The 16,833-nt window shown below is 50.6% G+C and overlaps 1 protein-coding gene across 1 annotated transcript in view; it reads right to left on the reverse strand.

The window, feature by feature from the left end:
- Positions 1-13,203, reverse strand: part of XXYLT1 (xyloside xylosyltransferase 1) — a 159,369-nt gene extending 146,166 nt beyond the window's left edge. Inside the window, exon 1 of the mRNA XM_084871699.1 lies at positions 12,584-13,203. Coding sequence (XP_084727825.1) covers positions 12,584-13,099 — 516 coding nt within the window. The 5' untranslated portion in view covers positions 13,100-13,203. The remainder of the gene's footprint in view (positions 1-12,583) is intronic.
- Between the last annotated feature and the right edge of the window lie 3,630 nt (positions 13,204-16,833).

Raw genomic sequence — 16,833 nt, forward strand, 5'->3', positions numbered from 1 at the left:
AACAAACCAGAGGGACAGCAGGCAGGGAGAGAGCAGGAGCAGGCGGCCTGGTCCCAGACCCCTTGTCTCCTGGCCAGTCGTGCAGCCTAGAACAAGCTGCTTGGCTTCTCTGGGCCCCAGGGTCCTAACAGGTAACAGGAAGGGACAGGACTACACGGCCTTTCCAATCCCCTCCTGACCTCTGGTGGCCCGCTGCCAAATGAGGGAGGCGGGGCTCAAAGCATCCTGGTCCTCCCAGGCGGCCCCCATACTAACCAGAGGCCGCCAGCTGTGAGGCCATGTGTCAGGGGATGGAGGCTCAGGGGGGTTACAGCCAGGGCCACGCTGCTCCCAAACGTCACAGACTTCATCTGAGCCCACGGCTTGGGCTCCAGGCCACGCACTCCTGCCCGGGCCTCTCCTTGGCAGGCAGGCTGGGGACAGAGGCTGCTGGTGGTGGGGAGCGCGGGGAGCTGAGTGCGGAGAGAAAGAACAGGTGCTCCCAGGCCCAGGCCGGCCGGGGAAGGGCAACAGAGGCCGGCCTCTGGGACAACCCTCCTCCCAACCTGATCACATAATAGGGCTGCTTAGCGGTAATTGCCGCACTCCATAAAGCAAATGGCTCTCATTTATTAGACATTCAGTTAAAGGCAGGCTCTGTGCCAGCTGACAGGCTCTCTGGCCTGGAGAGGAGGGTTGGAAGGTGAGGTTGCCCCAGGCGTCCTGACCAGTCCTCAGCAGCCCGCGGCCAGTGTGTGACTGGGAGAGTCGTGGAGAGGAACAGGTGTGAGGAGGAAAAGCAGGGCGCCCTTCCAGGCCCCCCACCCCCACCCCCGGCCCTCCAGTCCTCTGAGTGCCTGCATGGGGCCAGAGGCCTCCTTTCTCAGGCCCTTGGGCTGTGGCCCAGCTTCCCCCGCTCCTAACCCTAATCCCCCCCTCCCCCCCAGCCTGAGACAGACTGGGGAAGCTCCATTCACCGCACTCCGTGGCCCTGAGATGGGAATCTGAGCCCACCTGTCGGCTGCCTGCCAGGATCCGCACGCAGGTCACTGTGCCCCTCCCACCATGCCTGCCTCTAGGGGACTTGGGCCAATCACCCAACTTCCCACTAAACGCCTGGGCCCAAGAGCTCGTGGTGGGTGAGAGGGCCCCACCTACACCAGTAGGTGCAAGCGACACATTTCCCCTTTCTAAGAGGAAGCCCGCCTCCCCGCGCCGGAGGGCACAGGCTAGGTGAGACCTCGGAGGACGCGGAAAGGATGCGCCAGCGCCTGCGGAAACCGGCGGTGCCGGGGCCCAGGGCGGACCGAGGAGGGTCCGGGAGGCTCCTGTGCGCAGTCACACCGTCCCCGTCCACACTCCTCCCGGCGCCGACCTGCAGGGAAGCGCTGGAGGCCTCTCCACGCAGGACCCCACCACCCCCGCTTGGCATCCACCCTTTTCAAAGCGCCTCATCAAAGCAGGGTTACACCGCACGCAGGAAGGAAACGACTGCCCAGTCACCGCGCAGACGCCCTTTCATTTCAGTCTTCCTTTCTAAACCCCTGGGGCAGCTGTGTGGGACGGATGCTCGTGGAGAAAGAACAAAAACTGCTCTGCTTAAGCCCCGGGTTTGCAAGGTGGCAGAAACAGCGCGGGCGGACTGCAGGCACCGGCTCCGGCCAAGCAACCGTGGAGCAACGGCGCCCTCAAGCGGCCGCGCGGTGCGGCGCACACGATTCGTAAAAGCAGTGAAGTGACCCAGCCTTGGGGCAGAACACTCTGCCCCCCGACTGGGTCTCAGGGAGGCGTGGTGACAACGCCTCCTCCTCCAGATTCCAGCTCCTGAGCTCCCTCCAACGCCTACCCCCAAGCAGGACACATCATGAGGTTTTCCTCCAATGAATATTGCTCCCCGGATACTCCCCTGATGATCTTAGGCACAGGGCAGCTGGAAAATCAACCCCGAGGGACCTACAAAGTTTGGCCTCCCGGAGATCAATCAGTTGATGCCTTCACTCCCCAGCCAGAGACATCTGGGAGGTGAGGCCCAGCTGAGATGGCTGAAAAGAGGCTCCTCCCCTGCCTCTGCGTGGGAGTCAGGGTGAGCTGGCTCTCACCTCCCCTTCCAAAGGGGCCAGAAGCTGCTGCTAACAACGACCCTCACACAGTCCGGGAAAGGGCGTGAGCTGGGTGTCTGGGTGCACCTGAACAAGTCGCTGACACTCCATCTCGGGTCTGTCAGCTCCCTGAGGACCAGCTGCACAGAGGTCCGGAGTTTTCTTCCCGCCCCAATGCTCGCGGCCTCTGCAAGGCTCTGTGCAGAGACTGAAGCTGCGCTTTGCAGCCGTTGCTCAGACTGAATGTACTTATTAGGGGCAGCTGGGCTGGGAGATGACCGATTGGGAGGTAGGCTCCAGCCCACCCCGCACCACTCCCTGTCTTGTAGTCGGGTCACTAGCCGGGCCTCGCGGTTTAGGGCGGGAAGTGAAGTAGGACACCAGGCGTCTCACACTCGGGGATGCCGTTATGGGCGACAGTGCTGCCCAGATGAGACGCTGGTGAGGGCACTGTTGTGGGCTCTGAGGCGCTGGAGAAAACCGTTGTTACTATCATTCCCCCCCTTTTTAAGAGGAAGCCCATTCTCAGCCCCTCCCACTCCGCAGAAGTGACACTTCCTCTTTCGTTTTAGGCAGAACAGGATGGTGCATACATATCAGAAATTTCCAAACCGTGTTCTTCCAAACACACGTGTTTCCAGGGAAACGTGGCAGGGTGAGGAGAGTCAAGGTACCTGTTTTTTCCTTGTAAAATGCATTTTAGTAAATATATAAGAAAAATACCAAGTAAATCCATTTGTTTGCCCTTATCAATATATAACCATCTCATCATTAGTCTTTAGGGAAACGCAAATCAAAACCACAATGAGATGCTACATCACACCCACGAGATGGCTATAATAAAAAAGTCAACAAAAACAGGAGAGGATGTGAAGAAAACTGGAATCCTCAACACATGGCTGGTGGGAATGAAAATGGTACAACTACTTCTGAAAACAGGCTGGCAGTTCCTCAAAAAGTTAAACAAAATGACCATGTGACCCAGCCATTCAACTCCTAGGTTTATACCCAAGCAACCTAAAAACATATATCCACACAAAAACTTATAAATGAATGTTCACAACAAATTATTCATAATAGCCAAAAAGTGGAAACTTAAATGTGTCCATCAACTAATGAGTGAGTAAAATCTGGTATATCCATATAATGAAATATTATTCAATCATTAAAAGGGAGAAAGTACTGACACATGCACACAAACCTTGAAAACACTACACTAAGTGGAAAAAGCCAGGAACAAACGATTACATACTGAATGACTCCATTTATACCAAACGTACAGAATAAGCAAATGTATACAGAGAGAAAACAGAGTAGTGGTTGCCAGGGCTGGCGGGGAAGGGAAATGGGGAATGACTGCTGATGGGTGTAAGATTTCTTTTGGGGTTGATGAAACATCCTGGAATCAGTGGTTATAACTGAACAACCTTGTGAATAAGTTAAAAACTACTGAAATGTGGCCTGGCCAGTGTGGCTCAGTGGTTGAGAATCACACCATGAACCAGGAGGTCATAGTTCAATTCCCGGTCAGGGCACATGCAAGGGTTGTGGGCTCCATCCCCAGTAGGGGCGAGCAGGAAGCAGCTGAATTTAATTTTTTAAAAAGCAACTGCTTGCATCTACAGATGCTATGGCATACAAAGGGTTGATATTTCCATCCCTCTCTCCCTCTCCTTTCCTCTCTCTGAAATCAATGAAAACATATTTTCATTGATTTCAAACAAACTACTGAAGTGTACATTTTAAAGGGTGAATTTAATGGTATATGCATTTTTTAATTGCAAAAAAATGTATCATTATCTTTTTTAAATGGCCCATGAGAACAGACAACAGTACAGACATCATGAAGCATTACTGGTGCCCAAAGCTGGACCATTTCATCTGTACACTGAAGCCCCCACAGCATTTACCGATCACCCATGTATCAATGTATTTCATCTATACGATGAACCTTGGCCTAAGTTACTGGCTTTACCTTATGATCTCAACCCATACCTGTGAAATGACCCAGACTTTATTGTATACAATACAGTAACTCTATACAAAGTTACTCCCTTCAGATCCAGAACTAAAGTCTTCCACAAGAAATGCATTGGTACACAAGCTACTATAGTTGTTTCATGAACATATTATAATTTAACAGAGTTCCACTGTTAAAACGCATTTGGTAAAATAAATTTACCAAAAAGTTCTCTAAATCCTATATAATAAAAGCCTAATATGCTAAGTGTCCAGTCAACCTGTTTGCTGTTCAACCAATCAAAGCTTAATATGCTAATGATGTGCTAAAGCCGCCCAACAGCGAGCGGTGATGTGCACTGACCACCGGGGGCAAGATGCTCAATGCAGCCGCTGCCCCCTGGTGGTCAGTGCACTCCCACAAGGGAAGCGCCACTCGGCCAGAAGCTGGGCTCCTGGCTGGTGAGCGCAGCTGCAGTGGTGGGAGCCTCTCCTGCCTCCACAGCAGCACTACCGAGCGGAGGCAGCGGACTCAGTGGGCCGGGATGAGTGCAAGCAGCATGGTGCCTGGCCCCAGTTCGGGCTCCTCCCTGGCCGCCTGCCACTTGGCACACTGCTACATCCCTCAGGGAATGTCCAACTGCCAGTTTAGGCCCAATCCCCAGAGACCAGGCTGGGATCGGGCCTACACTGGCAGTTGGACATCCACCCAGGGGTCCCGGATTGGAAGAGAATGCAGGCGGGGCTGAGGAACCCTCACTTCCCCACCCCCGTGCAAGAATTCCGTGCACCAGGCCTCTAGTTCCACAGTATAAAATGCCATCTTTTCAATGAGCCTCTCATCTCAGGACACATTTCTTTGATCACCTGTTTGCAGACTACCGAAGCCTATTCAAACATTTCATGCTGTGCCGTGAGGCGCTGGGGAATCTGCATCTCAGGGTCACCTGTTTGTCATTCGCTCCCTCAGTGAGACAGCCAGCATTGAGGTCCTTACACTCAGGCTTCTTTCAAGCCCCAACTATGAGCTGAAGCACTCTTCTTTTCAAAGACACTCACAGCTCTGCTCTTGCAGAAAAGAACCTCCAGAAATCCCCAATGTGCACAGACAGCTTTAGCCGTTGTCTTGTCACTCTAGTCCTCAGCATACACTGCTCTGGGAATCCAACCATCGCTTTTAAGGACGAAATGCATGTGGCTTCCTTCTTATTCCTCACTTGTCATCTGGAGACTGAGCCTCATGCTCTAGGGAGGCTGAAGTCTGATGCACGAGGGGCAGATCACAAGTACACTGTGATTTCTTTCGTTTAATTAACACAGCCATCAATTAGTCAACTACAAAATGTCATTGAGAACCTAGACCACATGTGTCAAACACAAGGCCCGCGGGCCAAATCCAGCCCGCCAGGCCTTGCAATGTGGCCCGCACCGCGCTGTCATCACTGCACTCCGCTGTCAGTTTATGACATTGTCAGTTTATGACTGTTCAGTAAACCATTCGGCCCGCGATTTAGGCTGGATTTTAGATTTTGGCCCCTTCTCTGATTGAGTTCGACACCCCTAACCTAGACTGTGCCAGGAACGGTGCTAAGAATATAACGGGGATGGGAGGAAGAGGGGGCACCGCCATTCCCATTGTTTCATGCCTTCTCCACGGCGGCTGCTCCACAAGACCAGCACTCCGGCCTCTTGCCCCCGCCTCTCTCCTCCCCACAGGGCGCACACAAACACCTCCCTTAAGGCCGGAGGAGAAGCTGACCTGAGGGGGGCGTGGGGCAGGTATGTTTGACCTGAGGGGGGCGTGGGGCAGGTATGTTTGACCTCGCCTCTCCCCGGCCCTGGAATCGCCCGCAGAGCCTGCCCAGCCCTGCAGGGAAGCCAGTGGCTGCCTAGAGCCGCCTGTCCCTCCAGAAGTCCGTCTGGTTTTATGTTCCGGGTTAGGGGGCTCCTGCTCCCTGCGTCTGTGTATCACTTCCCACCCGGCCAGAAACAGGAGCGGCAGTTACGGGGTTCCTGTCCGCCTCAGTAAGTGAAGAAGGTAAGTTACGTCCTGCCCTCACGGAGATTACATTCCAGCAGGGAGAGGCAGACGGCAAACAAAGAGGACAGTTATTTTCTCAAACCTTTAGAGCACGCTCCTAAGGCCTTTCTGACAAGAGCTCTCTTCCAGGTGTCCAAACAGCTGGCACTCTCTCTTCCTGCAGTCCCTGCTCACAGGTCACCTCAGCAGTGGGCCATCCCCGGCCCCGACCACTTACACCAAACAGCCAGCCACCCCCACCCCGACACAAACGTGTCATCCCCTTGACTCCTCCCTGTACGACCAATCACGACGACTCACTCTACATGTACTTGTCATGTGTCTAAATTCTACCTCCCACACATCCCCGGCCCCAGAATGTAGGCTGCCTGAGGGCAGGGACTAGGTTCTGTTCCCGCCTAACCCGGAACATAAAAACCAGACGGACTTCTGGAGGGACAGGCGGCTCTGGGCAGCCACTGGCTTCCCTGCAGGGCTGGGCAGGCTCTGCGGGCGATTCCAGGGCCGGGGAGAGGCGAGGTCAAACATACCTCCCCTACGCCCCCCTCAGGTCAGCTGAATGAATGAATGAATGAATGAATGAATGAATGAATGAATGAATATGTATTACCACTGATGAGAAAGATAACGAGCATGAGGGCTGCTTCAGAAAAGGGAAGGGTTTCCGTGAAGGCCTTTCTGAGTGGTTACCACCTGAGTTGTAACACAGTGATAGCACAAGAGAAACTATGCAGCACTATGGCTGTACTCCTCCAAAGGCATGCCAATGGTGGCTCAGTGAGCCTCACTGGGCCTCTGCAGGGGACTGGCCACCATAAAAAGGAAGGAGGTGGCGGCACAGGGTCAACCAGGGGCTTTGGGGCCTGCCTGTCGTATTGATTTTCCCAGAAGTCAGCAGAGTAGTACCGTGTTGTGAGACTGGACACACAACAGCCAGCGCAGCAGCACTGGGCCAGTGCCATGTAATCCTCACCACCACCTGTGAGGTGGGTGTTTAATTCTCTTGTTACAGAGGAGGCTGAGGAGGCCGAGAGGCAAGGCAGATCCCCCACAATCACCCAGCTAGTAACTGGCCAACTGGGGTTGACACTCAGTGATGTCTCTCTCCCTCGGGACCATCTCATGCCCCACTCAGTGAGTTTTGCAGCAGCGGGGGGTGTGCAGGAGTGTGATGCTAAGTGACATGGGTTCCTGGGTGGCACGGGCTGGGCCTGACCCGTGTCTATGTCCCCTGCAGCTTTGGATTCAGAGGCCCACATCCAGTAGGTGCTTGGTCCTTCTTGGGGCTTCAAAGTGCAGTTTGGGCTCCTGGAGGGTGGGGCAGAGATGGCTGATTACCCCAAAACCTGCCCTCCTCTCCTCCCTCATTAACTGACCTTTGTAAACAGGGTACTCTGCTTTGGTTCTCCATCCTGCTGCTGGAACACAGGTGTGATGAGTGAATCTCTAGCAGCCAACCTAGACCATGAGGACAAGGACCACTCCCCAGAGATGGTGAAACTGAGAACTGGAAGAAGCCCAGGACCCTGAAAACTTCACAAAGGGCCCAGGGATGCCTACCTCTGGACTTTATTTAGATGAGAAGTAAAGCTCAATCCTGCTTGTTTTTTATTTATATATTTTTATTTATTTCAGCGAGGAAGAGAGAGAGAGAGAGACATCAATGATGAGAATCATTGATCGGCTGTCTCCTGCACGCCTCACACTGGGGATATGCCCTGACCGAGAATCAAACCATTACCTCCTGGTTCATAGTCTGATGCTCAACCACTGAGCTACGCCAGCTAGGCTCTATCTGGGGTCTTCATGGCATATTCTATCAAACCTGATCAACAGCCAGGAAGGGTGGTGGAAGAGAAAAATCTCGACCTAAGTTTGAGAGATGTAGGATTCTGTCGACAGAATGAGACAGCAGAGGGCTCAGAAGCTCGTCCTACAGCTCAGGAGGACAGGCTGGACAAGGAAGCTGAGGCCAGCTGCTGAGGGTCTGGGAAGCTGAGTACCCTGGGAGGACTTTAGCCAGGAGCCAGGAGGTTGTGAGTGGAAGTGGTGATAACATCAGCACTTTAGCAAAGTGAATGTGGCAGCCTTGCCAGGCCAGCAGAACCAGGATAGCCCGGATGGAGGAGAGCTATGGAGTCAAATGTTTCCTGAATGTCTAGTAGGTGCAGGCCAGGTCATGTGCTCCCGGCTGCACAGAATCCTGGAGCGGAGTCTGAAAGATGTCAGAGGAGCACCAGTCCCTCCTGTATCCTTACAGCAGTGACTCCCACGTCTGCCTCCGCAGCCCCACACAAGCTCAGACTCCCAGGCCCACCCAGAAGAGTAGGACCCACGGACAGGGGTGGGAATTCTGTACTTTTAGTAGCTGTCCCCAGTCCATGGACATATTAAATAGGCTAGAAGCAGCTCCTTACACCTGAAACATAGGTTTAGATGTTTATTTAAAAATAAACATTCAGCCCTAGTCGGTTTGGCTCAGTGGATAGAGCATCAGCCTATGGACTGAAAGGTCCCAGATTCGATTCCAGTCAAGGGCACGTACCTTGGTTGCAGGTACATCCCCAGTGAGGGGGGTGCAGGAGGCAGCTGATTGATGTTTCTCTCTCATCGGTGTTTCTAATTCTCTATCACTCTCCCTTCCTCTCTGTAAAAAAAATTAATATATTTTTTAGAAATAAAAATAAACATCTGAATAATATATTTTCATACTATTAGAAGACAACAAGCCAGTAGATTCTGACTTTCCATAATAGTCAAAACAACTAAGTAAATGTGTTAGGTTTTTTTTTTTTTTTTTTTAGCTATTTAATTAACCACAATACAACCTAAAGTCACTAATAACTAATAGGTCTATGATCTATTTCTGCAATCATTTCAGCAAAACAAAAACAAAAACAAACAAACAAAAAAAAAAACTTATGTGTCACTTGAATAGAGCCCGAGAAGTGACCTCCAAGCGTGAGCATGAGTTTATGCTAGCTCACTGTAGCCCTATTCTGCATCTTGCAGACATGGTGGAGTCCCAGAGCCTAGCCTACGGGTTTCCCAAGATGCTCTAGCACACTTCTGAGGCAACCAGGGTGAGAATTTTTATAGTTCCCTTCTTCCTAATTAATATTGGAAAGTGATTCTCAGTATAAAATGCACTCCCCTATACAAAGCATGATGCTTGGTGCTGGGGATACAATATTTAAGAGAAATCAGGGTCCATGTCCTTAAGGAGTTGATGGTCTAGAAAGGCAGACAAGTAATTCATTCAATAATTATGTAATTACAGCCCTAACCAGTTTAGCTCAGTGGATAGAGCACTGGCCTGTGAACTGAAAGGTCCCAGGTTCAATTCCGGTCAAGGGCACCTGCCTGGGTTGTGGGCTTGATCCCCAATAGGGGGACTTGCAGGAGGCAGCCGATTCATGATCCTCTCTCATCATGGATGTTTCTATCTCTCCCCCTCTTCCTTCATCTCTGAAATCAATAAAAATATATATTTTTAAAAAATTATGTAATTACAACTGTCATAAACATTACTAAGGAAGAGTACTTGGTGCTATGACAGAGCATGGTGAGACCTCAGGAAAAATTTACCAAGCAAATATAACATTTGTGCTGCAGGCAGAGGACCCATTAACAGGAGCAATGTTCTGCTAGAACAGATAAACCCTTATCTGACCATCTGGCTAGAAGACCCCGAATTCTCACCCCTCATACCTCAGCAGGGAGGTGTGAATACCTTAGCTCACTTGCAGCTGCCTCCAGGCCTTGGGTGACAGCTATGGCTGTCAGAACTGGGCCCAGTAGAAGGAGAGAAACACAATAAAACAGACTCCAAGCTGGACCTGCCCCTGGACCAATATTTCCAGTGCTATGTGCCGAGCATTATGCATAGGGATGGGAAATAAGATATTTAACAGCCAAAACCGATTTGGCTCAGTGGATAGAGCGTCGGTCTGCTGACTGAAAGGTCCCAGGTTCGATTCCGGTCAAGAGCATGTACCTTGGTTGCGGGCACATCACCAATGGGGGGGTGTGCAGGAGGCAGCTGGTCAATGTTTCTCTCTCATCGATGTTTCTAGCTCTCTATCCCTCTCCCTTACTCTCTGTGAAAAATCAATAAAATATATTAAAAAAAAACAAAAAAAAGATATTGTAACAGCACCAGACGGTACACAAGGGAGGAAGAGGAAGACATGTCCCCCACCCCCGAAGGAGGGGATAGTATCTGCAGATGGGCAAGACGTGGAGATGGAGAAAGCATCCTAACAGTAGGACGACATAAACGAAGCGTGGAGGCTGGAAAGCACTGGGTGTGCAACAGCTGCAGCTGGCGCTCAGGATGAGGGACGGCAGAGAGCTGGCTGTGGTGTGGGCCTGAGTTACCACCTTTAACGCAGGGAGTGAACAGATGACAGTGCTGTCTTCAGGGTGGTGTCTGGTGTCCAATCACAGCTCCCGCCCAGACTGGCCCCATAACCAAGAGCCCTAGGTGCTCCCCAGTGGACAAGAGCAGCATTTCTCAAACAGCGGAGTCCTACCGATCACCTGGGACAGGTGGCCAGGCCGCACCTCCAGTTGGAAGATTCCGAGGGGCCCCTCCAGCCACGAGCTCCAGGCCCTGGGTTCTTGGCCTCCTACAACACAAAGCCCAGGCCTGGGTGACCTTCCCTGACTACGGTGGGTGATCCTGACAAGCAGGGGACAGACCCGTGATGCTGTGGGGAAGCAGGAATGGAGAGCTGCGGAGGGCTGGGCCCAGACTGCCTCCTGGTCTAGGGGCATTCTCAAAAAGAGGTGAAAGTGAAGAGTAGCCAAGGGCCCAGGGGGGGAGGAAGGACACTCCGGGCAGACAGTGCAGCTTGTGAAAAGGCACATTCAGCACTGTTACGATCTCATGTGCATGTAGGTGAAGAATGAGAAGCAAAGCCGGAAGGGATACCCAGGCCCACCACACAGAGAGCCCTACCAAGAAACGAGGGCTTGCGTCTGTAGGCAACAAAAAAGCCACAGCAGCCGAAACCGGTTTGGCTCAGTGGATAGAGCGTCGGTCTGCGGACTAAAGGGTCCCAGGTTCGATTCCGGTCAAGGGCATGTACCTTGGTTGTGGGCACATCCCCAGTGGGAGGCGTGCAGGAGGCAGCTGGTCAATGTTTCTCTCTCATCGATGTTTCTGGCTCTCTATCCCTCTCTCTTCCTCTCTGTAAAAAAAATCAATAAAATATATATATATATATATATTTTTAATAAATTAAAAAAAAAAAAAAGCCACAGCAGACCCCTGAAGCCTGCAGGATCATGGCAACAGCTCCCCATAGTCATTTTCAGGGCACAGATAAATGGGATCTTATTCTTGCCTCCCCACCACCACCATCAGTCTCCATCCTTTACGATCACCTATGATTCCCATCCAAAAATCAAACCTCAGATCCTCTCTGCGCAGCTACCAGATCAAAATGAGGCAAGCAATTTGACTAAGGCAACTGACGCTAAGCCAGGGTCCCAGTCTCTGACATCCCGGAAAAGGCTGGTCCAGCCTGCAACAAGTTGGCTGGCTAGCTCTGCTCTCCCCAGCTGGCATCTGTACCTCTTGCAGCTTTCTCTCTCTCGCTCCCTTGGAGGAACCAGCACCCCTACATGAGTTCACGATCCTCGAGGGTGGGAAAGAAGGGGCACAGAGAGGGGAAGAGCTGGGTCACACTGGCTGGGTTTAAGGAAACTGAAATACCTTAAAAACCAGAAGAAACGTTGGGGCAACTTCAACAATTCACGCAGCCTCGCTAAGAAAGGTCCTGTCCAATAGGCTCTGCACAGGATGACTCCTGGTGTCTTCAAATGACCTGCTTCACCCTCAAAAGTCAAAGACTAAGAGGATACAAAGAGGTGCAGCCGAAACCGGTTTGGCTCAGTGGATAGAGCGTCAGCATGCGGACCAAAAGGTTCAGGGTTCGATTCCGGTCAAGGACATGTACCTTGGTTGCGGGCACATCCCCAATAGGGGTTGTGCAAGAGGCAGCTGATCGATGATTCTCTCTCATCGATGTTTCTAACTCTCTATCCCTCTCTCTTCCTCTCTGTAAAAAATCAATAAAATATATATTTTTTAAATAAAAAAGAGGTGCAGACTCTGAAGGGACTGCCGAATCTCGCAATGCTAGCAAAGGCGGGGTGTGCTGATTCTCTCGAGGGGGTATTTCAGTCTCCTTAAACCCAGTGAATGGGGAGGAGATGGAGTTCTGGTCAGGGTTAAGTTAGCACCAGCTGAGTGCACGGGGCTCACGGACAATACTTTCTCCGTTCGCAGTGAAAGCACACTTCGGAGGGGGATGTAGGGATGTGGGGGCGCAGGGTGGTGGTGGTGAGGAGTTAGGCTTCCAGAGGCGCTGGCAGCGGACAGCGCAATGAAGGCACTCCCCTCTCCACCCCTGGAACCGGCCTGGCGCGCACACGGGCCGCCGTGGGGATGCGGTGGGCCAACCGGCCGGGAGCCCCCAGCGGCGGCCCCGCTCACCTTGCACTTGAAGCCGGCGGCGGGTGGCAGCAGCTCCCGCAGCAGGGCCTTGGCCACCTCGCGGCTGGCCTCCTCGCTCACGAAGTGCAGGTTCAGCACCTCGTGAGCCTCGAACTTGGCCAGGCGCAGCAGGGAGCGCAGCGCGACGCGGGCCTTGGCCTGCAGCGCGGCGTTGTGCTCCGCCTTGGTGAACATCATCAGCAGGTGGTAGTCCACCGGCCCGGCCCCGCCGCCGCCGTCCAGGCTCTTGGCCTTGGCCCCCAGGGCGGGCGCCGCGGACCCCCGCGCCTGCTCCGGCACCGGCCCCGGCGGGGAGGGCGCCGCCGCGGGGGCCCCGGCGCGGGCCTCCTTCAGCCTCTTGGTGGCGCTGGAGAAGGTCTCGCGGCCCGAGCCCAGGTAGTAGAAGGCGCAGACGGCGAGCGCCGCGGCCAGCAGCAGCGCGCAGTGATGGGAGCGCACGGCGCCCAGGCGCGCCATGGCCCGCGCGCACGGGGCCCCGCCTCGGAGGAGGCCCATGCGGCCGGGACCGGGCGCCCAGCAGCCGGAGAGGAGCCGCCGAAACCCGTAGCCCGGCGGCCACTAGAGGCACCGCCGGCGGGCGGCGGCCATGGGGGGGCGGGGCTACGCTGCACTGAGCCAATCCGGGGACGCTGATGCGCGGGGAGGTGTGGCCAGAGCTGCCGGGCAGCCGCTGGGTCCTAGGTTCCAAAGGATTCAAGCTGGGATGAACCGCGGCAGTAGTATCTGAGCTGGGACTCCCGCGGGGGTGGAGACAGCCAAAGGCCTGCATGAGCTGTGAAAACTTGACCTCTTAAATGCCTAGCCACAGGCTTTAGGATCGAAGCTGAGCCTTAAAAAGTCCCAACGCAGGACCTTCGGTTAGCAAAAAGAGAAAAGGCGTTCTCTCTATACCCTTTCTCCCTAATTTCTTAATCCACTCACATCTTGGAGACCAACTGGAGCTGAGGAATTTAAATTAGCAATTTCCTTCCCCATTTCACGGTGAAGTGGGGTTGACACTTGAGGTGGATAGAAAAAGCCTTTCACCCGACTTGTCATCGCTGAGGCGACCAGAGGTACCTTAAGAATGTGGCCAGCAGGGGGACCCCGCTGCCCAAAACTTTGGAATAATTCAGAGAGCCCCAAAGGAGGAATACCAGAGATTGTAATACCAATTTTTTAAAAAAAATCTTTATTCTTGAAAGTATTACGTATGTCCCCTTTTTCCGCCCATTGATCCCCTCCAGCTCGCCCCGGCCCCCGCCCCAGGCTTTTACCACCCTATTATCTGTGTCCAATGGTTATGCATATATGCATACAAGGTTTTTTACTTCAACACTTAAAAAAGCCTTAATATGTGCCAGGTAGTTTTGCAAATTCTAAACTAAGGCACATTGAGGTAAATTCTCCAAGGGCACACACACAATGGCAGCTTTGCCCCTAGACAGGTGGAAACTGTCAACTATAGAAAAACTCATTAACTTCAGTCTCTTGAGGACTGGTGATACACCATGGTGTGTAAGTACCTATGTGCTTGAAGAGGTGGAGGTGAAAATACATGGAAAAACTCTCACCAGTCTGTTGTGATATGCCATTATTCCTCAAAGTGTGGTTCCCAGACCACAATTCATCTCATTTTTAACTCTTGTTCTTTTCAACCAGAGCAACTTTTCTGGAAAACACGGGACCTCTGAAACAGGCTTGGCAGCAAGTTCAATTCATACAACTCACCTTATTTAAAAAAATGGGAAAAACCCAACAGCAGAATTAGCTCAGTTGAGTAAATAGATTATTTGATTCATTTGGTATTTTTCTGGAGGACCCTACGGCAAACCTAAAACCTCTATGGCCTCTAAAAGAACTTTCAGTTCTCTTTTCTATCCAAATGAATGTTTCTCCCCGACCGTGGTTCTCAGATTTGGGTTGGCATTGTAAGTACCTGGAGGGCTTAGTGAAAACATAAAGTCTCAGGTCCTACTTATCTCCAGTGAGCCTGAGCCTCATTGTGATTGTTTCACAGACTAAAGTTTGAAAAGCACTACCCTAGACCTTCACCCAGCCAACCTCTTTCAGACCTTGGCTTAGATGTCACTGCCTCAACAAGTGGTCTCTAAACATTAACCAGTCCATGTCTGGCTGAGGCACCATCCTCCACAATTCCCTGAGGGTCATCTATAAATTGGCCAGTCCCATCTTTCTCTGTTGCAAGAAGGCAGACTCAAAGAGAACAGGAAGTGTCTACCTTTTTACCATAATATCTCTAGTACCTAACATAGTGCCCCAACTCTCTGAATAAGCCACAAAAATATACCCACCCATTGTGAACCAGCAGTCTAGGAAATCATTCTAAGGAAATAGTCAAGAATGTACTCAAGCATCTAGCCAAAAGGATAAAGCAGAGCTATGTTTATGATGCCAAGAAATTGGAATCAAATGTTCATAATAAAGGGGCTAGACTAAAATGCTTTCAATGAAAATGGTGTATTCAACAAATGCAAGTAGAAACTTTAAAAAAAAAATAGAACCTATAAAGACTTGAGACATACTGCAATGAATGAAACATGAATTCTGATTTAAAGAACCTATGTAAACACACACACACACACACACACACACACACACACACACACACACATTTGGGATAATCGTGTGTGTCCCAAAATCGAAAATTTGAATACGGACTATAGTTTTTTAAAGGAGTATGGTATTACCCTGGCTGGTGTTCTCAATGGTCAGAGCACCAGCCCACAAACAAAAGGGCTACAGGTACCATCCCACCCCGGTCAAGTGCAGGAGGCAACCAACTCATGTGCCTCTCTCCATCTCTCTCCCTGCTCCCTCCCTTCCACTCTCTCTCTAAAATAATAAATGTGGTATTATGCTTAGCCTTTTATTTATTTTTAAGAGTTCCTCTTTTAGAGATACATACTGAATAATTTCCTGGTTCAATGTCTGGGATTTGGTTTTCTAAGATCTGGGTAAGAGAAAAAAAAAATGGGTGGAAGTACAAATAAAACAATGTCAGCCACAAGGTAATAGCTATTGAAGTTCTTATTTTTAAATGTTTGAAGTTTTTGATAATAAAGTATTTGAAAAATCCTCCCCAAAGTGATGTAGAATACTTAAGGACTTAACAATTTGTTTCCCATTTATTAACTGAAAGCAGCAGGTAACAAAGCAGTATGATCCCACTGCATATAGACACACATACCCAAAGGTCCATAAGGACATATGCCAAGGAGTATGTTTTCTCCTCAGTACTCTCCAACAGAACTTCCTACGATGCTGGGTATATTATCTGCCATGTTCAAAACAGCCAAAAGCCCAGTCGGTGTGGGTCAGTGGTTGAGCCAGGAACCAGGAGGTCACTGTCAGGGCATATGCCTGGGTCTCTGGCTAGATCCCCAGTAGAGGGTGTGCAGGAGGCAGCTGAACAATGATTCTCTCTCATCATTGATGCTTCTATCTCTCTCCCTCTCCCTTCCTTTCTGAAATAAAAAACAACAAACAGCAGCCACAAGGCGGTGCAACAGATAAACTCTTAACTTTGTGTGATTTTAATTAATTTAAATTTTAATGGCCACAGTGGACGCCACACTGGACAGCATGGGCAGATGATGGAATTACGGATGATTATCTTCTTTTTTTACTTACTGCAATGTAAACATTTTTCTACCACGAAAAAGCATTGTTTTGCAATAATGAAAAAGCAGGCTTTGTTTTCATTTAAAGCATTTACTGACTAGTGGTGTAGATTCTCTTCTTCATAGAACTATTTTTAAAACGAAATGAAGTGGGATAAAGCAAGTCACACAGAAAAGTTTGTGTTTACTTTCAATTAGCTTTTAAAGGCAAAAGTAGGCAATTCACCTCCAGATCTGTTCTTTCAATTCCTCCATTCCTTCTGTCTCAATCTATAAAAAAAAACATGTTTTTGTTTACTAAAAGAACTGAGTGTGAATGTGTTGTTTAGATTAGAAACTTTAACATATATGTCAATCATGATGGAAAGGAAAAAAAAAGCTAGTGCCCTAAAAAAGCCTTTGTGATTTTTATCTAATGAATTGGGAGCCATACTGTGATCAGGCAGAAGAGAATTTTTAAAAGATCAAAATGGATTTCTTTATTGGAGCAATCTGATGGATCCAATAGGGTTGGAAAGGAATATAGGAACTTAAACATGACAGTTGTTAACAGGTAAGTCTGAAGTTGTGTTTTACAATAAAGTGAAAATGTGAGCATGAAAGAAC

Source organism: Pipistrellus hanaki (assembly GCF_964339955.1).
Source record: "Pipistrellus hanaki genome assembly, chromosome: 2".
NCBI lineage: Eukaryota > Metazoa > Chordata > Mammalia > Chiroptera > Vespertilionidae > Pipistrellus > Pipistrellus hanaki.